The following is a 25,316-nucleotide window of genomic DNA, read 5'->3' as shown; positions in this document are numbered from 1 at the left end:
CTGGACTGAGCTCTGGAGTAACTCCCTGACCACACACAGCCACACACAGTGACACTTGGACATGATTTTCAGGGCTGAGCTATATATATCTTCATTGCTTTGAGGATTTATATTTTCCATTTCCATTCAAAAGCCCAGCAGTGCCTGTTTCTTTAGGGCATTTAGCTAGTAGTGAAACTCACAGGATCCATACCCTCTATAAGATATATTAATTGCCCATGGTCCTGCAATAAATTAGTAATTTAATGGTAACACAAGGAAAAATAAAGTGATAGACATCATTATACTTATTGTGGAATTCTATTTTCCCGAGTAGGCTGGACTTCATAAGCCTTCAGGTCTTTCTAAGTGCTAGAATTCTTATTCTATAAGACTTGTTCTTACTGTAGCAGGATTTACCTTCTTTTTTTCCCCAAGAAAACAGTCCAATAAATGTTCAGAGTATACTTGTGGCTTGTGAAAACCAAAGACAGGGAGGTGTTATGGGAAAATGTACCACCCATTAAAACGAAAGAATTTTATTTAACAAATCCTGGTGCATTTAAAGCATCATAATGGGAAAATAACAATTCTGTTGAAACTCACTATAAGTATATCCTTAGTGTTCCTATCAGGGGCCAGATATAGATGAAACTCTTGTGAACTTCTTTCCAATACCCCAGGTTAAACTCTAGCATCCTTGGAGGGACTGATATAATAAAGACTGAGTCAAGTTATGGAGAAGTGTCTTTGTAGGTTTTAGAATGCTTTACTTCTATTAGAAACTATAGATCGTGGATAGATGATTGCAAGAAATACATACATTTACATCCAGGAAATTCGCAAGTATTCAGAATATTTGTGTTGATCGTTTTCTCTGGAGCTGCATTCTGAGATTGAAATCAGTTGGGAAAACCGTGCTCCAAATATTCTCTTCAATTTGCTCCTGTGGCAATTTAGTCAAACAACCTGCTTGGAAGTAATCTATCTGCAGAACCTAGGTGGGGAAAAACCTGCCACATCATATAATTCACTGAGCAGGTTTTGGCTCCCACTTCGCCAATCCATCTTGAATTAGTGGCTAGTGCCCTGCATTTAGCAATACGTATGATCAAGCAATTTAGCACAAAAAGAGAAAGGCCCCACAACTTGGCATCTCCGTGGACATTAATCTTTGAGAAAACCAAATGGATCCAACTTTTGCCAGAGTTTAATAGCAAAGCTGTCACGTTTTACACAAATGAGTATCAGGTCTGTTAGCGAATGGAAAGAGAGGACCTGGAGAAGCGGAGGGGAGGAGGTGGGGCTGCTGACTGCACTCTTTTCAAAGCCGCTCCAGTTTTTAGGGGAGGGGCCGGGATGCTCCGCGTAGCAGGAGAGACGAAGTAGTTAAAAATTATTGCAAGCAAGGGGCCGGAACCTCGGGATGTGGGTATATAAGACCGCGCCTTCAGCGCAGAGCTGCTGTTGCTGCTGCTGCCGCCGCCCTGACAGCCGGGACTAGGCACACGGGCTTAGGCCCTCACTAGCCAGAGGCCCGGGAGAGGAGCAAAGGGGTCGGGTGGGGTCCAACCCGGGGCTCCTGCTTCACCTCTGGGGTAGACACGGGACCCTCGAACTTCTGTTTCCTCTCCTTACACACGCACCCGCGGGGTGGTGCTCTCTAGCCCCGCACACCCGCGCGCGGCAAGGGCGCGCCCGGCTCCAGGCCCGGCCAAAGGCGATGAGTACAGGGGGCCGGCCAGCTGGGCTCAGGCGGCGGGAGTAGGTTCCGGCGGGGAGCAGGGAGGCTCAGAGGTTAGAGCTCCGGCTGCGCAGCAGGCAGAGGTCTTCTTCGCTCCACGCACACCTGCTGCTGTCGCCGCGCCGCGATGAGCCGCGTGGTCTCACTGCTGCTGGGCGCCGCGCTGCTCTGCGGCCACGGAGTTTTCTGCCGACGGGTGGTCAGCGGTGAGTCAGGGGGCTGCCCGCCGAGCGGACGAGCAGGGCGAGGGTAGGGCGGGGTGCGTGGACGAGGGCAGTGCTGGGTCGCCTGTTCTGGGGTCAAGGCTCTCCGGGAGGTTGGAAACCTGTGCGGGGGTAGTGGACCGGGAGGAGCTGGGGGCGTGGCAGGGAGGGGGAATAGATTGTAGTCTACTTTCTCCCCCACCCAAAAAAACACGTGCAGAGAAAAGTTTGAATTTTTTGGAAGTGCCTGGTTCAGTAGCTGTGAAGCGAGCTCTGCTACAGCGTTTTCCAAGAGTAATTTCCACTTTCTTTGTAAGAGATGTTGTCCACAGGGCAGGGCTTGGCACCTGCAAAAGGGGTGGGGTACCATGGAGCGGGCAGAGGAAACCCAAAGCCATAAGAACCACTGCAGAAATGCCACCCCCTGTTGGCCTGGCTCCACTTCAGTCCCCGCACTGTGTTTACTGGATTTCCGAGGCCAGACCTGCTCGCTGTGGGTCGCTCACAGACTCCTGGGCATGCATGCAGCCTTTGTTCTCAGGGAGGGCTGACAAAGAACAGGGGACTTACTGGTCATTGTATGTAGACTCCTTTCCTTTGCACACCTTATTCCAAGTTGGGGACTTTTCGGAAAAGGAAGTCTGGTCGAGTTGGGCTGAGGTGTAATGGTAATGATCACAGCACACAGTAGGTGCCCAATGAGGTGGGTCGAATCAGTGCTAGGGAAATGGATCAGAATTGGCAAACTTCCAAGCTTTCGCTCTGATTTTTCTTTTTTTCGACTTTCACCGTTTTATTGTGAGCAATTTATATGCATTCACCCTCCCTCACTTTGGGACGGTCTCTTTAAAAAACCTGAAGATTCTCAAAAGCTTAAGATGAATGAATAGTGCCTTACATGAAAATTGAGCATTAACTATCCCTATTGAAATTTCTTGCAATGCTAAAGTAATGCAATAAATATTTGTTGAATGTATGTGGGAATGTGTTTTAAGTGTGGACTTTTTTTTTTTTAACGTAAAAAGCACAAATTCCTTTTCACATTCCGTTCATCTGTATAACAGGTGTCGCTAGAGGTAGGGATAGATGACAATGACATCAACTTAATCGGTAGTGAAGCCAGACCTTTAGAAACTGACGTGTAAAGCTTAATTGTTGCTGATCTTCCCCTCAGCGATACATGATGCTCTACATCTTAAGAATATAATTCTTCAATGTCTACTTATCAATCACTCACCACTGACTTTTTGACCCTCTGGAGACACTGGAATTAAATACACTGTGAACTGTCATTTGGACATGCATGCTGCTTACATTTGGGGGGCAGGGAGAGAAAATCAGGCTCAGTATATTGATAAAATGAAAAGTTTACGGTACCAAGTAAGGGTGTTACATTAGATCCCTTTCTCCTTATTTTAGCTTTGAAGAAAAAGTTCACTATTTAGACCTGAAAGTGTAAATTACGTATTTGACTGCCTCCGTGTTTTTGAGAATTACTCTTATAAATGAATGAGCAGCAGAGATCAGGCTTTTATCATATGGTGTGTTTTAAACATAGAAACACTTCATTGCCTTAAATAGTACCCCTTTCGTATATTCGTGTGTATATGCCATAAACTTTGCAAGGGAGAAGAAAAATATGTAAAGTGAAAACAGAGCTTAAAAAATTGTTGATGAAAAGTTTATTTTGTGTTCTATTATGGCATAAATTGTTGCAAACCTTTTGTTGTGTTTTCCTATGAAGTATTTATAGGCATCTTGTAGGTGACATCTGGAAAATTTCTAATTAATTGAACATGATCTATTTGATTTAGCATAAATGATGATGTTTACTTGATATCAAAACAATTGCTTAGTTATGTTTTTCTTATGAATGATTTAATTGCTTTTGGCCGTAAATATTCACATTAAAATTTAACCATTAAAAGTTTGTGACTTTATCCTTGGAAGAAAAATTTTTTAAATGTATTTTAGCCATAATAGCATGAGTAGAGACAGTCTAAAACATGACATGTTGGAAGGAGTAGATCCAATGTCTGCCTGATCGGTGTTAAATTTTGCATTAACTTTTTCCTGCCACTGGGGACCAAAATACTACTCAAATATCTGTCAAATGAAACAAGCTCTTTGGGACCGTTATTAGGAACATACTTATAACATATGGAATGTATTTTCTGTTTGTTAAATATCAGTACACCTATTTGTAGTTTCTATGTAGTGTACCAAAATAATTACTTCCCCAGAAAAAAGACAGGAACTCACAAAATAATCCTTTATAGAAATTTTCTTTTAGTACTTTAAAATATTCAGTAAGATACTTTCCAATACTTTTAAATACATCACTGTTTTAAAAGTTGAGAGCATTATTTATAAATGAAATAAAACTATTTTAACAAGACATAACCTTTCAAACTTCATCATCATAATCTGCCCCATAAGAGTGAATAGCATCCAGCAGTAATAGGAAAATATTTTTATAGGTTAGTGGTCATGCTTATTTTGATGCATAAATAAGGAATAGAATATATAACCGTGAGAGTAATTTAATGAATTAGAGTAATGAAAGCGTATTTAATGAATTTATGAGTCAAAGTTGGGAACTACTTTTAGGATCTTAGATTTATACTGATTTGTTGCTGAACACAGATATGTAGAGAGTATTTGTGGGGAGTACAATCATTTAATTCTGTGACTTGACTGGTAGATAATGACAGCTTTAGGACAAAGACAAGAGGATTTTACTTATGGGGACATGGATGTATATGAAAAAGAAGTGTTCAGGGGCGCCTGGGTGGCTCAGTTGGTTAGGCCTCCAACTTGGTTTTGGCTCAGGTTTCTCAGGGTCGCGGGATCCAGCCCCGCGCCAGACTCTGTGCTGGGCATGGACCCTGCTTGAGATTCTCTCCCTCTGCTTCCCTATCCTACTCTCTCTCTCAAATAAATAAGTAAATAAATAAATCTTAAAAAAAAAAAAGAACTGTTTAAAATTCAGGTTTCTAAGACGGGAAGATATGTCTTGAAGAGCATGTGGATATTTTTAAACATTCGAAGTATTTTGAAGGAACGTGTGTGTGTATTATGCTTTTTACTCTTGCTTTTTCTTTTTAGGGTGCACAGCAGTGATCCCCAACCTGTTACGCAGCAAAAGGCCATTAAGTGTATTTCATGGTACCTCCAAATTAATGCAGAAAACTTTAATATGTTTTAATTTGAACTCATTAAAATTAGCCTGCATTTTATTTAGGAGACTGGGGGATTTAGGCACATCTCTTTTGTTGTGCAGATGCCACAGAATTATGCAAATCCATCGGTGGTGACCAGTAGTCTATAGGTTATTGTAATAGCAGAGGAGAGAGAAAAAAATCTGCTGAGCATATCCCATCCTGTGGTACTGTTCCATGACATCATCAAAAGCATAAAGTGATGACAGTGCAGTTTTCAAAGATGCAATTACTTTAAGTATCTCTTGGGCAGGAAAGGAACAAATTAATCTTATTACTAGTCATTTAATAAATTACACATCTATCATAGCCATTACTCCTTAACTGCTGTTTTTCATCATTTTATAGTTTTGTTTTTAGAACTCTTTCCCCGAGGATGGCAATACCTATTACATTAATGTTAAGAAAGAGGTGGTATCGTATAAAGGAGTCCAGAGTGGAAATCCAGCTGTTGTTCTCACTAACAATTTTTACTTTTCATAACAGCTTTCTGTGCTGGGCACGTGGCGTTCAGGTGGATGGATGTACACAATTGGCAGGCGAGATTGTTTCTTTCAGTCTTGTAACATATTGGTAATATAACAGGCCTGACGGCTTGACTCCCGTTGCACTCCTTGTAATTGGGAAAAATTCATTTGGGCTTTGCTTTATTTAGAAAATGAAAGGGCTGGATAAAAAAAGGACTTAAGGCTAAATATGGTTTGAAAATCTGAGATAGATGTTGCAGTATTAATCCTGTGTCTTAATGTTCAGTAACAGAAAATCCACAATCTGTTTAGAAAAACAAACTCAATGCATAAGCCCTTGCACATATCAGCGATGCTGATCAATAACAGATCAGTTCTAATAATTATAACATAGAAAACATGATTAATGTATCTATTCATCACTCCCTTTATTCATGAAATATTTAGCTTTAGAAAAAATATTACATTTGAGGCCTGTATGGAGGCGGCATAGACATCTGGGTAAAGGCATGGACTGTGGAGCCAGACAGATGCCCTGCTTCTAAACCCTGACTTATGAGCTGTGTGAATCTGGCAAAAGATCTAACTTTTTAGTATAGGATGGGAGCTACATGACGTGACCTACAGCACAGGATTGTTGGAGGGTGAAGGGGTTTGAACAGATTTCTGCAGATTGGGTCACGCACAGAGTTTGTGCCAAGAAGCGGAGAGGGAGCTCAGCGTGCAGGCCCTGTGCCCGGAGCTGAGGCCCCCTAGAGGAAAACACAACTTTTCTAGCTGAACAGCCTATATCATCAGGAGAGAGCATCTTTTCCTAATTTACCAAAAGGTGTGGATTGTGCTAGCAGCGAGACCTTCCATGCTAAACTATTCATAAATGTCTGGCTATTATTATTATCGGTACTTCTTTTTTATTTTTATTTTTATTTTTTTTAAGATTTTATTTACTTGAGAGAGAGAGAGACAGCCAGCGAGAGAGGGAACACAAGCAGGGGGAGTGGGAGAGGAAGAAGCAGGCTCATAGCGGAGGAGCCTGATGTGGGGCTCGATCCCACAACGCCGGGATCACGCCCTGAGCTGAAGGTGGACGCTTAAGGACTGCGCCACCCAGGCGCCCCATCGTGAGAAAACTCCTTTTTAGGTGAGAAAACCAGGAAAGTTTAAGTAATGTCCCCAGGTATACCCACAGTTCAAGTATAGCTCTGGGATTCAAGGCCCGTTCTTTTTGATTGAATGCTTGAATTTTTAAGACACACAGTCACTTGGTTTACCATTTGCTGTTTAGATCTCAATTTTAAATATGCAGATTAGAAAAAATGAGTTCCATTCCCCTCTCAAAGCTTGTGGTATTTCCTAGCGGGAGAGGTAGGATTCCCAGATGCCACCACCATCCACAAAATGACCCAGGACTACAGTTTTGAGTTTATCAGTGCAAGAAAATAGATCCCAGCACACTTGTACTAGCGTATTGTGTGTTGAATTGCACTCTAAAATCTCTGTTACAAAAATGAAAGTTTATTATAACAAAACTTTTTTTTATAAAAAATCATTCTCAAGAAGTTGGTAGACTATTGAATACTGAAAGGAGAACACTGCTTGAAAGCATTTCTTTTTAGTTCAGAAGTGTTGACATTGTTATTAGAGATCATGTCATAGTGTATAACGTTGGATCAGCCTATTTAGCAATGTGATTTGGGGAAGAGCGAGAAAGAATTACAAAAAACAAATTATTTTGTGGGATTCTGGCAAAATATCCAAAGTTCAGTCAGTCAGGTTTGGGGAAGACATATCATGTAGGTTCTCTTTGCACAACTTTTTTTCTCTTTGTTACTATAGGTAGATCATGATTGAACCATAGAAATTCATGAAATATCTTCTATGCTTTTATTTAAAATTATGATGTAATTTAATAATATTGATAATATATGATTATAGCATAAAGTATAAGAAAAATGTTATTACTTTACTAACAGAGGACTCAACTGTCAGGAACTTAAGAAGTATAAGCAAAATAAAACTGTATCATAGATTCTTTCTATTCAGGAAGAAAAAAGTAAACTGCCATAACTTTATGAGTTTGGCCCCACTTTTATATCAATGCCAAAAGCATTTACTGCCAATATTTAGCTCTGAAGGAATTTTTATGACTAAGACAAAAGACAAAACCATCTATTCATAGGAATAGTAGAATAGCAGAATCTTAGCGGTGACAGTGACAGGAATGTTTATTTTCGTAGGCAGTCCTGAGAATTATCTTTAAATAAAAGTACGTGTGTACATATGCAGTTTTGTACGCATATGTGTATAAAATTAATAGGTGTAGATCCTAGGTGGGAATCCTCAGTGACATTTAATAAATTATTGATAGTCAAGGTTGCTGTAGTGTAATGAACACTGGTACATGGTTATCTGAATATTTATCTAAATATGTTATGGTTAGTAGAAGAGTAGATGGAAGTAGATGGAGTAGGTGGAAGATTAGAATTCCTACTGTTCAAAATAGTCAATGGAAGATTTTATCTGAATGAAACATTTAAAGATCAGAGAAAAGGAAATTCCCCATGTGATCTCACAGAATGAGAAGAGAGGTAATTGTAATGGTTCTCTAGGAAGATTAGCCCTTACAGAAGTGGGAAAAGTGACTTCCAGAAGATCTGTATTAATGGAACTTTTCTGGGAATTAGGGCAACATTTGTTTCCCAGCTGTTGGAGTTCCCCTGCCATGTCGGCCAAATGCGATCAGCTGAAATAGTGGGGACTATTCAGCTTCTTTTGCTGATTTTTGCTACAGCTTGGACCACATTGGCACAATGTGGTAGCTGGTAGTGAAATCACAAGAGGATGTCAAGAAGCCCACGGTGTCAGCTGTAACTGATTATGTATGAGTGGCAATGAAACTGGTCCATGGATCTGTAGTTTTCTGAAAACAGCCTCGCTAGACATGAACTGTTAATGACCCAGCTGATATTCAGTGACTACTTTGGAGTGAATATCTAGCTGTTCTAGTGGTAATTGGCCAGTATCCTGACGCCCTGACAGTCCCTCTGCCTTGCAGCCACCGCGGTCTCTACCCCCTCACGCACGATCCTGGACCACTCCATCATCCACAGCCAAGGAGGGCACGCCTCACAGGCAGTGCCATGGCCAGCTAGCATCTGGGACTCCCACAATATTAGTAATTACTTTAAATAGAGTCCCTGCCTTAGGTTGTTCTCTTACTAGTATTATTTCTTTGTAGACGCACATAGAGGTGTTAGGAATTTCCACATTGCACTAAAGTGCTCTTAAGCACTTCGTTCGAAATGCTATCTTAACTTTATAAGTGAGTTAATTCCTGTCATCAGTTTGGTGTCCTCACCATACATAAATATGTGTTGTGTTTATATTTTAACATATCGAAGAGAACGAGCAGAGACTTTTAGCGTCTAAATCATATGTAGGCACCCTCTGAATGAGTGCTGGCCTTGGTACATAAATAATTTTTAGTCATGCAAATTTCTGGCTAATTTTTAAAAAATCTGGCTCCTTTGACATCTTGCAAAACAATCTCGTTGGACAAGTTTAATATTTCAGAAGTACTAGAGTCAAATCCAAGTCTGAGCGTTCTTGGAGTGAAAAATGGAGCGAGCTGAAAACTCAAGGGAATGCAGTTGAGATGTTTTTTGAGACTTAGAAATACGTAAAGGCTGTAGAAGAAGAAAATGGGCATAGCTTGCTTAAAAATGCAGGCAAAGAACTCCCTGGGCTTCATGGCATATTTAGAATATTATCAGGAACAACCATTTTGAACAATGAAGTCATCACAAAATCTAATATTAATTAGGAGAAATGAAAATAAATAATTGTATTAGAATCAGCCCCTGGGACTTCCATGATTATCTCTCAAGGATGATTTATTTCAGACTGATTTGTCCTCTTGAAGTCTCTTTAATTCCATTTTCCTGTGGTCATTCATACTAACGTTTTATTTTTCATTAACAATTAGTTGGGGCAGTCCTTTAATTTGTTCGTATTCAGTGTTTTGCTCCTGGGTCCAGATCACAGTTAATGAGACAGAGAGGACAACTGGCTGTCTTGCTTGCATTGCTGCAACTATTTTATTAGATGGCTGTTCTCAGCCTGGGCCACGATATTGAATGCCTATCACTCAAACACTGTGGTGAGGTTAATGGCCTCCTGATTTTGGCGCCCTCCTGACTCCCAGTGTCATCACAGGTCATTAATTGTTGATTCTGGGAGAGAATGGATGTGATACCGATGTTGACTCAGTGTGATGTACTTGTAATTAAGAGTACAGAGCTTGAATGCTGTATTTTTTAGCCAGTGTTTAAGTACAATAACACTCCCCCCCCTCCACTACTGACAGATTTTCTTCATCAGCTGCAAAATTAAATACCTGCTAAAAAACACCCTTCAGTCCCAACAGGAATAATGTTCATGCAGACAAATCTTCAGAAAGCAGTACAGCTCTGCCTTAATTTCATAGCATAAAGTAGTTTGACTTAATTTTATATAAAATACTTCGTAGTCTGTTTCCCGAGGCCAATTCTAAACTGAAATTAGGAAAAGACAAGAAAGTCGAGGCTGTGGGCAGCAGGTTGGGAGTAAGAAATAGTGATTGAGAGGGGTGCGGGCAGTTTTTAATGTGGACACCAGAGTCAGAAGTGAACCAAAGAAGCTAATGAAAAACAAAAGAAAACAGGGCGGCGTCCTGGAGATTGTCTCTATAATTTGGCCTACTTGTCTGGTGGTATGAGGGGGCGGAAGTAAATCAAGAGTCAGATGTTCAACCGACTGAACCACCCAGGGGCCCCTAAATTGGGGAAAGTTGAAAAGAAATGCAATGTTACTACTTTCAAACCATAGAGGAAGTAATTTCAACTAGTCTAATAGGGCATTTTTTTAGGTTAAATTTGAAGAAGTCATTTTATTTAATATGTCTCCATTTAATGGAGACTCGAAAGGTGAAAAATAATTTGTTCTCATATTTCTCCCCTCATTTGTTTTTAGCTAAATCATTTAACTCTCTTTGAAAGACATATTTGGCCAAATTTCAGTTTACCCTGATCTCTATCCAAGTTATCAGAGATTAACTATAATTAGCAATTGATGAGATTTTAATAGCTCCTTTATTACCTGATGTGTTTGTTTGTTTGTTTTCACGTTTAAAATGCATTTCTTTTTTTGTTTGTTTGTTTGTTTTAAGTATTTGATTGTGTTCAGGGGCGCCTGGGTGGCTCATGGATTGAACATCCAACTCTTGGTTTCGGCTGGGGTTGTGATCTCAGGGTTACGAGATCCAGCATGACCCCTGAGCATGGGTTCTGGAGTCTGCTTGAGATTCTTTCCCCTCCTCCCTCCTCCTCCCCTTCCACTCCCCCCTTCCCGGCCCCCCCAACCCCTGCCCCACTCATGTGTGCTCACTTTCTCCCATTCTCTCTCTTTCCCTCTCTCTCTAAAATAAATAAAATCATGATTCTCTAAGTTCAAATTATGGAAATGTTATTTGGAGTTTATAACTCATTTGAGATGTCTGTGTAAAAACAGAGATGTCATTGGCTGAGCAACTGGAGCTAACACACAGCATGTCCTATAAAACCAGAAAACATTCAGGAAATTGGCAACAAGAATTTTTTCAAAGATTACTGTAGAGTACTCTAGAACTCTACCTTGTCACTTCTAATGCTGTATTTTATTAATAAGTTATTACTAGGATTATGTTCATTCTATTAACATAATCTGTTAACTTTCAGTTTTGATGTATTGGCTTTCGTGTAGATACGATAAAAGCAAATATTTACACCTTAAATTTGCCGCCTTAAGTCTTTTTCATGATACCCTCTCTATGTTGCTTTTTTTTACTCTACTTGTTTTTAAAAATTATTTTATAAATTATTTTTCTTTCATAGTTTTGACCTTTTAGCTCTCTTTGTTCTATATACCTGACATTTCTTTAGCTACTTTCATTTGCTGTGGGCATTAGTTTATATCTAAGCCAGAAGAATCATGAGTTCCCTTAACAAAAATTTTCTTGAAGTATGGTGTTTCAAAGTTTGTTACAAATTTACTAGGAAATCGATTTGCTTTTATAAATCGAAAGTAATAATTTAAAAAATAAACCTTATAAAGTGATTCAATGAAAGAATCATTCTTGGGAGAGTGTATCCTGTGTTGATTGGTTCTTTAACCTTAATTCATAGTGGGATTATGAATATAGATCAGATAATCAATACATAGCATCTTTTTTTCAGGTCAAAAGGTGTGTTTCGCTGACCTCAAGCATCCCTGCTACAAAATGGCCTATTTCCACGAACTGTCCAGCCGAGTGAGCTTCCAGGAGGCACGCCTGGCTTGTGAGAGCGAGGGGGGAGCCCTTCTCAGCCTGGAGAATGAAGCAGAACAGAAGTTAATAGAAAGCATGTTGCAAAACCTGACAAAACCAGGAACGGGGATTTCTGATGGTGATTTCTGGATAGGGCTTTGGCGAAACGGAGAGGGGCAAACATCGGGTGCCTGCCCAGATCTCTACCAGTGGTCTGACGGAAGCGGTTCCCAGTACCGGTGAGTAGGATGTTCTCTGGAGGACTCGAAGGGGAGAAGGAAGATTTCTGTTTACCTGTAGACGATGTCAGAATAGAAGAGGCCAAGTGGGTGATGGGGGTTAAGGAGGGCACTTGTCGTGAGCACTGGGTGTTATATGGTAGTGATGAATCACTCAATTCTGCTCCTGAAACGAATGTTACACTCTATGTTCACCAACTGGAACTTAAATAAACACCTGAAACAAAAAACAAAACTAAAGGAATAGAATGGATGAAATCACTTCGAGGTGTTTCTGTTGCTCTGTTTACAGAAACTGGTATACCGATGAACCTTCCTGTGGAAGTGAGAAGTGTGTTGTGATGTATCATCAGCCAACGGCCAATCCAGGCCTTGGGGGTCCCTACCTTTACCAGTGGAACGATGACAGGTGCAACATGAAGCACAACTACATCTGCAAGTATGAACCAGGTAGGAAATAGCAGAAGTAGGTAAAGCAGATTTTGTGCATATTTGCTTATACTGGGATCTTCACTATTTGTATTTAGGCTTCACTGCCTTTGGCTCTTTGTGTTTCTCTGCTGTGAAACCTGGAATTATTTTGCAGCTTGTCACAGCACTCAGTGTCCTGAAATATACTTTATGCTACAGAGCAAACTGCCCAATCAGTTCATTGGAAGGGGGTAACTAGACACATCTGGAGACATGACGTTTCTAACATTAAGGTCAAATTGTGTTTTTGTAAACAGAGTTTCATGAAGAATAAATATCTATTTTAAAATAGTTTAAACATTTAGTGTAACATGTGTGAAGTAGGTATAAGTCACCAAAGGCCCTAGAGATTTATACACGCGAGCCACAGATTGTTGGATGGTTATCTGATGCATTTAAGGGAACAAAGTGACTTCCTCCCGGAACATTAGCTTCTCATTTGTTGGCATTGCTACTTCACATGTGCTCCTCAAAGCCAGACTGATTCTAGCTCACTGAGCCACAGTGGAAAAAAAAGAGGGCCATGTGCCATGGCCTTCCTGTTTGTCATCCTTTGGAATCTGCCCCTCAGATAGCTTTTGTCTGAAGTCCCCAATTTCTTGCCGTGTGCAGCATGGGAAGATTGAGTTGACCCGAGCTACGCTGGTGGGGCTTCCTGTGGGCACCGTAAATTTGAATGACTTCGAAGAGGACAGCTCCACTAAATTAATATTTGACCAAAAGTAGAGACTAATCAAAATGATGTAAACTGATTTTTTTAATCACCTAATAAAGTCAAACTAGACACTTAGGCTTTGAGAGTTTTTTTGATGTTTTTCTCCTCCTCAGTGTTGGGAAGTGTCATTTCAAGTCTTCTGAGGGGCTGTCTACTTGACCTCATAATGTGTTCATGGAAGGCAATTATAATCAAGTACTGCTGTTTCTATTATTCTCTTGAAATTACATGATTCCTTCCTCATAAGACCTTAAAGCACAAGGGATTATTTGGATTAGACTTACCCTTCTCTTATATTTATCCTGCTCTGCAGTATATTAGCCAGCTTTCTGTCTCCCTGGTGAGTTTAGTCTTTAAAGCCCTAAATCCATCATTACCCTCTTAGAAGTCTTTGCAGAGCCAAATCTGTTACGCACGTACGTTCTTTGTCTTTATTTTGTTTCTTGGAAAAATATAAAGTTGAAATTCTCTGATATTTTCAGTTGGTGATACTATGTACTTGAAACTATTGAATGAATGAAACAAAGTATGTTATAGAGTATTCTTAATATTTCTTTCTCCTTTCTTTGAGCTTTTAGGTAAACTATTTGACCCTTCATACGTTTATTTTATTTTTATTTTGCATTCCTACTTACCACATTATTCAGGACACTGTCAAGCCCAGGATCTTCTTTCCTTGTTTTGTGTAGGTAATCTAGGTTCGTATTACTCATGGAAGAGCATTTAAGATAAAAAATTATTTTTTCTTTATCTTCTGTATTCTATCTAAATCTTCAAATAATCAATACTTTGTGAATAAGATTCCTTTATGTATTTTCTGTTTTTGATGCACACAGTTTTATATTTATAAACATATAGCTGTATTTATAGTCTTATTAATGCAGTTGGAATTTTTATTCTTTATTTTAAGTAATTATTTTCTTTATATTTTTCTTTATTCTAATATTCTAAATATTTATTTCTTTATTTTAATTTATTAACCTTCCTTGAGCTTAATGTTTTATTTATGGAGAACGCTCGTTTGATTAAATTTCTTGCTTCTATAGCCAGTGCTCTTTTAGTGGAAAATGATTAGTTTTTGGTGGTGCGGGGGTTGGAGGAGTAAGCAGTGGGATTTATTAAAATTTATGAATTAGAACACCATTTATTTTGAACTTTATTCTCCAACTACCAGAAGTGCTGTGTGGTTTGAACTTAGTCTCCTCTTCTGCCCCTGACATACCTTCTAAATAATATAACGAATGATATCTGAAGTAGTAAACAATTAACCTAGTTATGAAAAAACTGAGTAACTCACGAATTGATTTTCTCACTCTCTTCTTCATTTTTTGTTACTACCCTGTGAGTTATATACCTGTTCTTTGTGTCTATCAGTGTTATCCTAAGACATTTTTCTGGGGATACTTCTGAATCTAATTTTTGTATTTATTAAAATTGCATTATGCATTCTTGTCTTAGACGTTACAAGTAGTGTATATGGGATTAAGTTTCTCAGATGTTGTTAATCAGAAATTACATCAATTTAAAGCTTATTAAGATTATTTTTCAAAAATAACCAGTTCTATGTTGATAAATTGCATAATATCTGTATTATTTGTTCAGCAAACCTCAGCTGAGCAGCAACCAGCATAGAGTGCCCAAGTTCTGTAGAAAAATGAGTGTAGGGTAGGACTGTATCCAAAACCTATGGGAGGCTATTGAAATGTTAGGGTGAAATATGTGTAGGAGAGTAATAAATATTATTAATGTTATAATTAGAAGTAAATACGTGTTTATGTATATTTATATATAAACATTTACATATAAATATTAAAAAATAAATATTATTGCAGGATGGTGTATGCTAGACGTCCAATAAAGAAAGACTACGTGGCCAAATTAGAGTAGCCAACATAATATTAAAAATGATTTAACATGCTAAACTAAGGTACAATGCTGCATGTGTTTTTTTTCTTTTCCATCAATTGGCAAACATAAACAGAGAATTATATTTTTGAAACAAATGAAAACAAGTTACAGGTTTTTTTTTCTTATTAATTCAATTTACTTTCACTGAACTATTAATTTAACAAATAGTGCCCTAGGGAAAAAATAGGCAACACAGCAATACCAGATCATGGTAAGAAATTTTGACATTTTTTAATTGTATGACCACTGAAGAGATCTTGTCTCATAAAACCAGGGAAAGAAATAACTTGCAAGCCTTAATTTATTATTATTATTTTTAAAGAAATAGACACTGCTGGAAAGCACATCTAAGTATGGCATTGTTTTTTAGGACAGAAACGTGCTTTAGAACGTTGTTATTTGAATCATCCATTCCAAATGCAATCTGTGCACAGTCATCTGCTGATTATTACTGCAAGGAGAAACGTAAATCTTGAAGAAGTCATGTTACACTGATATCAATGAAGAAGTCAACCATGCTTGTTTTTGAATGGCACTTGGTCTTATACTCCCAATTCCTGCTTCTCTTTGCCTTGCTTTCTACCCGCTTGGTCATTATTGCCTGTAGCAGGCTGTCGTCAGTATCGATACGCTGTTGATTGCTAAATGCACTTTTGCGGTTGCAAGGATTCACCAAGGAGATCCGAGTTGCAGAGATTCACTAAGTGGACACTTTATTCAAAGATAATTAAATGATGACTTTACAGTTGAATAATTTCATGTAAATTTAAATTCAAGCTATAATTTTTATCTGTAAAGTATTCAGAAATCAAAACTCTGGTGTTTACATCGTTTTATTATAAAGTTTTATTTTCATCTACATTTGTATTTCTCTTTTTTAATCATTATATGATGCCTGTACCTATTTTTTACAGAGATTAATCCAACTTCTCCTGTAGAAAAGACTTATTTTACAAATCAACCAGGAGACACCCATCAAAATGTGGTTGTTACTGAAGCAGGTAATGGATTCACATGTTTTTAACCCCTCTATCAAGAGCAGAAACTAATTTTAAACTCCACTTCATGCTGGCCCTAACTTTCGTTGTTGCTTGGTGATACGGTGCACTGAATTTGGCCTACGGAAATGTACTTTTGAACTAATAATACTAAGCTAGTTTTTGGACAGAAGAATCTATTTTGTTTCCTTCCTGTTTTTTTCACTTCAAGTAGACATATCTAGTAATAAAGTAATTCACATGGAAACCTGGATTCACAAGGACCTTTCCCATAACATGTAGGCATTATGATGTAAATTGGCCCATTCCGTGGCTACAAAGGGTGTACTGGTAAATGTTTAGGGAGTGGCTGATGTGGCAGTGGGTATAAAAGAAAAAGCCTGATTTGTATCCTTTGCAGATTCCCCTGGTGTGTGTACTCCCACCTTGGTTGATTTCAGGCTATTGAGGTGGTAACACTGGTGAGCAGCGTGGAAAGAACACATACAAACAGCTCTCAACCCAGCTGTCCCTAGCACAGCGCTCTCTGCCGAAGACGCAATGAAATCCCAGGGCAAATTACACATTCCCTGACTGGAATTGTAAATCCCAATCAGAAACCGCTCTTAGTATTTCATTCAGCACTCTTCTAGCATGGTCCTGTGACAGACGACTGAGCAGAAATCTCGATTTATCCTTGTTGCTTTGTGAAGATTGAGCCAAAGTCCCAAAGTCTCAGTCTTTCCACAGGTGATCCAAAATCCATGAAAGAGTAGGAAATACTTTCTCTTTTTCTTTATTATTATATTTAGGGATCATGATGGTATTTTGAAAAGGAACGAAAATAGGTCCCAAATCCTTAAAATCCTTGAAGTCATGTGTTGGGGCTCAAGGTTGGGTGAAAGCAGCAAGTTACCCCTAAAATGCCCCATCACTAGACCTCAGTTAGTGTATCTTTTGTTAACAAAGGACACAATGTGCAGTTAAATGGATAGTTTGATCTAAGTCTGGTCCACTTTGACTAGAATTGTTTAGCTTGGTAATACTGACAACTTTTGATTTACTAGCAAAATGCATGACTTTTCAATTTGCTTTTCTTACATGGACATGATATTAAACCTTAGTGCTTTTTACTTTTCAGGTGCTGATTTTAAAACCAGTCAGAACAACTAAACCTAATTAAAAATGCTAGTAAATAATTACATGAGGAATATTTTCCCTCTTATGACCTTGAAAAGATGTTTAATGAAGTGATTTTAATCTGTATGGTGCTTAAGTGTGGCAGTTTTTTTTTATTTTACCAGGAACACCTAATGTTATCAAGTGTGATGGAACAGGATAAAAAAAATGATTCATTTTAGAATTTAATTAATATCAAGACTTTATGCTTCTGGAATCTTGCATCTCTGGGTTATGACTGTATGATTAGTTAATATTTACTAATATTTAATATTTTTATTTAATCCCAAAGAGTCTTGCGTATCATCATGGAATTGACCTTATTGGCTAGGTTAATTATATAACCAATAAATCAACAATTATTTTAATAATCAGTGCTTGTTTCTTGAAGTAATAACTGAGAAGGATTAATGAAGTGAGATAGCTAAGATTATTAATATGTCATGAAAACTAGCCCCTATCTAAATTGCAGATTTAATAATAGTTTTAGAAATATGGACATTAAATTGGAGCATGGCAATCAGTGAAGTAAGATTTTGTTTTTGGTTTTTGTCAAACAAATATATTATTTCATTAGATTATTCAATATTTGGGGAAGAAACTTTCTCAGAATTCATTTATTTATAATAATTCTATTTTACCTTAAAGTTTTGGAAAATGTTTATGCAATTTTAGTGTTAGAATTCTGCCTCAACCACCTTTTTATACTAAGACTGTTTTGCTTTTGTAGGTATAATTCCCAATCTAATTTATGTTGTTATACCAACAATCCCACTGCTTTTATTGATACTGGTCGCTTTTGGAACCTGCTGTTTCCAGATGCTGCATAAAAGGTAAATAATTCAGATATGTAGACAACTTGAAAAGTTTTACACAGGTTTTCCAGAAGTCATTTAAAAAGTTTAAAATTATATTTTTAATTTGTCTTAAGAAAGTTCTGATTTTCATCTCTGTCAGTACAAATCCAATACATACAATCTAATAATATAGGGCTTGATTATAGGATTCATGACTTATCTCACCTCATATTCACAAGTCATACGAAGTAGGTACTCTTCTGTTTCTGTTTTTCAGTTGAGAAGATGGTGGCTTAGATGGGTTACACAGTTTGCCTTGGGTCTCATAGCTAGTGTGTGTGGTGGATCTGAAGTTTGAATCCTTGTAAGCTGACACGTATGCGATTATACTACACTGTCTCTTATTACGTATAAGCATTAATGCTAAGCCTTTTAATCTTGACCGGAAGTTGTATGCAAGACTTGAGTTTTGGGTGCACTCTGTAATACCTTTTCAAAATTTTAAGTCCTAGGTTGTTGTTTATTTGCAAAGGATCTTTTGAGTATAGGAAGTAAAGTAAAATGGTAAAAATAGGTCACTTTTAGTAGGCAGCTTCCGTCAAAATGATATATCTTAAGAGCAAGATTCTTGGGGTTACTCTTTTATATCTATTTAACCATACCCTTGAGTTAAAGGTGAAATTTTTTCATGTGTGTCAATTTATCAATTAAAAAATTAGTATATAAAATGTAAACATGTATTAAAAGAAAAAGGAAAAGATGTTGGGTTTAAATGAGAGCATATTTGCTAAAATAAACTAGCCATCTTTGTCAGTATTATATTTTATTTTATAAAAATAAAATTTTAATTTAATTTTATTTTTGGTTCCCAAACAGGGACCTTTGTCAGTATTTTAAACAAAACCTGGGTGCCTCATCAGGGAAGGACCTGCAAATGAAGTCGTATTTCTCTTTTGATTTGAATTCATCTTCATCTGTTTCTGAAATAAACCATAAAGATCCAGTAAAAAAAGCCCCAGGAAAAAAAAAAAAAACCATTGAATAGATGTAAACTCTAAATGGTTCACATAAATTGCTTAAAGGACACAAAGTATGATGTACAGGCTGTTTAAATAAGACATTTTCAATAATGATAAGTAAAGCCTGGCGAATTAATACTACACTTTGTGTCCTCTGGGTTTTCCAATATATCTGGGAAACACAGCTAAAATTGTTTTGTACAGAAAAAAGATGATGGTAAATATTTCGTTTCTTCCCTTAATTTCTAAGACTATAGATGGAAAGATGATTAGTCATTTTGAAAACCAGAGAAGTAGAGAGAGGATGTGATGTAAATCTCCCCTTAATCCAGCAAACTGTTAAGGAAGAGCTTGAAAAAACACTTTTAAGAATATTATGCAGCATTGTCATTTCTAAAATAAAAATTACTTAAGTGCCAGTAACTGAGGTTTCTCTAACGTTGTTTTTCTTCTTCCAAATACTATATTTTTGTGGAGATTCTATTCATATAAAAGTCGTCCAGGTTTTTATACCTTTGAAGATCTGAGTTTTCACTTGTTTGAAAATCTCCGAGTGAGAAAATAAACCAAAATTGAGTACCTCCAGATGCCGGAATTAGCTGCAGTGCTTAATTCATTCGTTCTTAGATCGTCCCCTTTTCCTTTCTTCCAGGAAAGCAAGGAGAAATTTCACCAAAGACTCAACTCCATTATCATCTGAGTGCCTTGCAGAAAGTTTAAATTCCAATCTGGTACACATAATGGCTTATATCATTCCATGTCATATTCAAAATAATAACTCGTTTCCTTAACTGGTAGTAACTCTTAAATGAAATACTAATGCTACACAAAAATTTAGTTACATTAATAACTCAACCGCCTTTTATTTACCATTTGAAGACATTTCTTGTTTCTCGTAAACTTTGCTCGATATTTTTCATTCATGTGAGATGACTTCGTAGATAAAGATGTGTTGTTGGTCTTATTTTTTTTGGAAGCAAATCTCCAAAACATATAATTTGGGCATAATATTATATTAGTAACAAATTCACAGTTAAATTGAAGTCAATTAAGTAATATTATAGAATTGTATTGCTCAGGCTTGTTGGGAAGAGTTTTTTTCTGTCTTGGAAGGAGTTCTGCCACTTCTGGTAGACTGAGAGTAGATGGAATGGGCTACCAGTGAGGCTTGGGGCAGATGCCCGTGAAGGGACTGTCTGTGGGAGACAGGAAGTGCAGGAACCAAGTTACAGGAACCGGAAGTGTTAGGTGATCCAGGTGAGGGTTCATTCTCAGGAAACGAGACTCAGGAATCTAGATCTTGATGAGTAGCCTGGTAGAGGATGATTTGCAGAGACAAACTCAGGAACAGGCATTAATGCAGGAGCCTGAGAAGTGGCCATTTTATGGAAAGAGAGTGAGAAGACAGCCAGTCATATATGGGCGGGGTGGAGGGGTGCTGGAAGTGTGGGCTCGGATTCTATATCTGACAAGAGTTAAGTGACTAACATAACATAATAAAAAATTATTATTCAAAAAAAAAAAAGCGTCAAGTTCAGTCTCAGATCTTGAGGAACAAAGTTATCAAGCCCTGAATCTACTTTGAACTACATTGGTTGCAGAGACTGAAGCAAAACCAAACTTTCAGGGATTAAGTGATTTAATTATAGAAGAGGAAAACCGAGGGGAGGAGGGGATTAGGAAGGTCCTTACACTTAGGACAAAAGCACTATTTTGATGATTTGGCATCAAATACAGCATAGGTGAATGGAAGAATACCCAAAAAGCAAAATTTCAAAAATCACTGATCAAATGAAATGAAAATCTGTGGGTGATTATAATGAGACTTTGTGGTATTATGTCAGACGCATTTGCCTGTGCGTGTTTGCATGTGCTGGAATTCTATACTAAAAAGGGTCAAACAGAGATCAATTTTATTTTTTTCATCATTTCACATGACCTGTTTACCATCTTCACATACTGGAATAATCTAGAATTTTTTGTAGAGATGCTGGTGAGAGAAGAAAGACCCTTTTATAATAAGGGTCTGAAATATCTCCATTTGGACCCAAATGTGCCTATTTTAATAAAAAGTCTCAGGCGTTGAACTTACTTCTTCTTATGTTTTTCAGTAAAGGAAGAACAAAAACTAGTCCAACACAGTCCACACTGTGGATTTCAAAAAGCACCAGAAAAGAAAGTGGCATGGAAGTATAATAATTCACTGACTTGGCTCCAAAACAGAAAATAACAATTTCTAATTCTGGATCTGCATCAGGAATGGCATCAGAACATTAGCTTGGAATGGCTTGAAATCTCAAAGGATCTGCAAGGTGAACTGTAAGCTCCCCCTTGAGGCAAATATTAAAATAATTTTTATATGTCTATTATTTCATTTACAAAATGCGCTGTGCTAATAATGGAGTGAGACATGCTTATTTCGCTAAAGGATGTACCCAAACTTCAAGTAAATGGAATGGACTGTGCAGATAAAATTGCTGTCAACACATCAGAGAAGTGTATGTGTTGGAAGCAGTTATTTTTGTTTCTGTCACTTTTCATAAGTTATAATCTAGTTAATGTAATGTAAATTGTACTAAAATTTACAGTGTGCAAAAATATTTTACCTTTACATACGTGTTTGATAAAAATGGACTGTTCTAGTATTTATTTTTATGGTGTTTCATTTTTCAATACATGCTGTTCTGATTAAAGAAAGGTATCACTGTTTTCAAACTGAATCCACACACACATAGATCTATTACCATAGAAGAAGTTTCTTTTATAGAAATGGTTCATTTTCTTTCAGTTTCTCTGCTTTGAGGTCAGACAACGTTTAGGAAACCTCTTCAGAAATAAGAAGCTATTTCATTAACTGTGTTGTAAATTTACTCAAATATTTTACTTAGAGGCAAGAATTGTCTAATTTCAATTGTGCAAGACATGTGCCTTACACTTATTTTTAGTTTAAAATTCAACAGATTTTGTAATAACTTTGTTAATAGCTGTATCGACAATATTACACTCAGTCTAGAACAAAACAAAAGTGGTGTATACAATATAAATCGTATGTCTTCACATGTTGCCTATATAACCACAAGTAGCTCTCTGAGGGTTCTGGAATCAATTTGGTCCCTCCCTTGCCCACAAAACAAAGATGGTTGTTTTGGGATGGGGATTAACACCGGAAGCAGATGGCTGCAGAGCAGGCCTAAGGTTTTCCCGTAGCTCTATTCAGCCTCTATCGGCAGGTAAAGTGGTCTCACGGTTGGGACCAGGTATGTGGTCACCATCAGTGTGGCGGTAAGCACAGCACACGGATATTTCACCAAGGAGAGAAACTATGAATTCCTGTGAACGTGGGCTGGAGGGCATCAGTGATCATGTGTTCGTGTTGAGGATTTGCCTGAGAGAGTGAACTGCGGCTCCTCTTCTCTTCTCTAGTTTCTTCAACACCTGTGGCTCCTTCTCGAGAGACTTGTAACTATCTGGTCTTTAAATGTCCCTGTGTTCCTTTTAACTAAATAAAGATTTCTTGTTTCTGAAGAATGACCATGGGTATTGTCTAAATCTTTTAAGTGAGCAAAATATAGATATATTTGCATCAGTACACCAAGAGGAAGACAAATGACTGTTGAGGTAGGGTAGGAATGGAAGTTGGGGTTACGGAGGATTTTAAATCTCAGCTTTCCCTGGTAAACCATTTAAGGTGGGAAGTAAAGAGCTGTCACTAAGGCAGTTCACAACTAAAGTTGGTTGGCAGAACTTAGAGACAAATAGAAATGAGCATGCTTTGGCGCCCTTTCAGCTGCTTGGAGGCTGAGGGAGGAACAGACAGCTGCATTCTAGGCTCCGATTTGCCACATTTAGCACTCCCTTTCTCTACTTGGTTGCCCATCTTTGCTGGGATCTACCTCTTCCTGCCAAACTCCCACCGTGGGTTTCTTCCTTCAGTCAGGTCTTGAGGGAAGAGAGACGGTGCTTTCCCCATTGTCTGTGCCACCCATGACGACCACCACAGCTGTGTAGTGGGAGAGGCAAGGCCGTGGGGGAGGGCCGTGGTTTTGCCTGTTGTCTAGGTCCAGGTCTGCAAAGCTCTTCTGGTATCAGTTACTAAACCCGTACAGTCAACTTCCCTTTTATTAGATGGTGACAGTGAGACTGCCCTTAGGGTTTCTTAAACTTTTAGCTGACCTCTGAAAAATGAAAAGAAGTACATGGTACCTGGTATATCTGTTGGGTTTGTATTTTCAGAACATAGTTCTAATATGTGTCTTGAAGTGCAGGTGAATCGTGGAACAATATCTAGGTAGTAAAATCAAACAACACACCCTACTCCTGTTTCTCCATCCTTTCTAACTGCTCCTAAGATCAAGTCACTGGCAAGGTCTTAAAAAGAGTAGTGTGTTCAGGGATTCCTGATTTCTGTCCTAAGAATAAATACCATAATTGTTTACTAGGAATTTGTGCTGCCCGATTATCTGGCCACACTTTCTCATATGACATTGTTTTCCCTTTCTCTGTTCCCCAGACAGAGAGAGACTTTGGGTACAGCAACACATGATTCTCTACTATCCTCAATCCCTGAACGTCCCTGAACCCCTGCCTACACAGTGACCCCCATGCCTCTTGAATACATCAATCATAATCATTCCTTTCAGATGTAGCCCAAATCGTGTTTCTTCCATAGGGCCAGTCTATACTTCTTTAAACCTTACTCTTTCTTTTATTACTTTGGACCATATAGACCCATGCAATTGTGTGTGTGTGTGTGTGTGTGTGTGTGTGTGTGTGTATTAAGTAGGTGTGAATTTTGTCTTCCCAAATAAATGAATAGCTTTTGTGTGCTAAGCTAAATTGAAGTATGCACTTACTCTGGAAATGATCCAAGAGATTAAACCAGTGAGGCAAATTCATTTTTTCCACACTTTTGGCCTTCTAATGGGTGATTCAGCTGTGTCTAAGTAAGTTTTGCACATGTTAAAAACATTCACTGTACAACATATCAGAAAAAAAAACCCATTTGTAATAGTTGCATTTTTTGGATATGTTTGATTACTTTTTGGAAACTTAAAAAATATTAGCTTAAAATAAATGGATGGTATGATTAATCCAGGTAAGAAATGATCCAATAACAGAATGACAATATCAGTTAATTTCCTTTGTGTTTTGATACAAGGGCGATACATAGACTTGTGCTTGTTTGCTGTTTAATTAGCTTGAGAGGACTGTGCAATCAATTTAGTCTACGTCTGTGACATGAGCTTAAAATACATATTTTTTAGGAGTGGGGAAAATATTAAGGATATGCTCAAGATGAATTGGAAATGCCTTTAGACAGAAAAGTGGGAAGAATATTGAGATTGTGGAACTAGATAATTTATAGCAGTTTAGTTCAAATAACAACATTCTGTACAAAACAGTTTATTTCATTCTCTTCCTAATTCTACCAAAGTTTAGTATATACCTTACCGTAGCATTCCTTTGAATCAGAGAATATGATAAAAATGATTAAAAACAAAGGAAATGATGATCTCTGTGAAAGATTAGCTGTTCACAATGAAATCAAAGTGTATTATTTTAAAGTTACTTTATATGGTAAAGATTATTTTTTGTGTTCACCCTCACCCCTCAGCATTGCAGTGGCTTAGGTAAGAATACAGTCTTTCAGAAGCCATTTTGACAAAAGTCTCAATTTCCATGCTCCTTAGAGTGAAATGGGAAAACAGCATGACTTTCATGTTGGCTTAGGAAACACTCTACTGTAGAAAACTTTGTATCCATTCTGTGAACCTCAGGACCCGGGCATACACTCCTGGACGATTCGGCTGTGCACACTGGTATCCAAACGACGTCACGCCAGCCAGGAACCACCTGTTGTTTTCTTGGCACATTAATGGTCCTCCTGAATCCCCCTAAAGAGGAAATTGCAAAAGAAAATTGCAGATGTGTTGTCGATTGGCATAGACATCTAAGGTTATTTTTAGCAAATCAATTCAAAACTAGAGATCAAAAATATGATTTAATTACAAGTCATCTGTATATCTCTTCAACATTCTCCGTCAAAAATGAGAACTTTTGGCTGCTCAGAAAGGA

General features: G+C 37.9%; 2 protein-coding genes across 3 annotated transcripts in view; one reads left to right on the top strand and one right to left on the bottom strand.

Annotated features, from left to right (window-relative positions):
• The first annotated feature begins 1,314 nt into the window (after positions 1-1,314).
• CHODL (chondrolectin) lies at positions 1,315-22,772 on the top strand. Of its 2 annotated transcripts, XM_008701754.2 has the most exons (7): positions 1,315-1,929; positions 11,866-12,175; positions 12,468-12,625; positions 16,184-16,270; positions 18,156-18,258; positions 19,894-19,972; positions 21,353-21,437. In XM_008701754.2, the coding sequence occupies exons 1-7, from the start codon at positions 1,851-1,853 to the stop codon at positions 21,353-21,355; spliced, it is 819 nt and encodes a 272-aa protein (XP_008699976.1). In that variant the 5' UTR covers positions 1,315-1,850; the 3' UTR covers positions 21,356-21,437. The 2 variants fall into 2 exon arrangements, with proteins under 2 accessions (XP_008699976.1, XP_008699975.1); XM_008701753.2 differs by lacking the exon at positions 19,894-19,972 and having other exon boundaries at positions 1,452-1,929; positions 21,353-22,772.
• A 2,207-nt stretch (positions 22,773-24,979) lies between these two features.
• Positions 24,980-25,316, bottom strand: part of TMPRSS15 (transmembrane serine protease 15) — a 111,405-nt gene continuing 111,068 nt past the window's right edge. The window contains exon 26 of the mRNA XM_008701932.2: positions 24,980-25,135. Coding sequence (XP_008700154.2) covers positions 24,980-25,135 — 156 coding nt within the window. The remainder of the gene's footprint in view (positions 25,136-25,316) is intronic.

The sequence above is a fragment of the Ursus maritimus genome, unplaced genomic scaffold (assembly GCF_017311325.1).
Source record: "Ursus maritimus isolate PB19 unplaced genomic scaffold, ASM1731132v1 scaffold_4, whole genome shotgun sequence".
NCBI lineage: Eukaryota > Metazoa > Chordata > Mammalia > Carnivora > Ursidae > Ursus > Ursus maritimus.
This window is presented reverse-complemented; position numbering and strand designations above follow the sequence as displayed.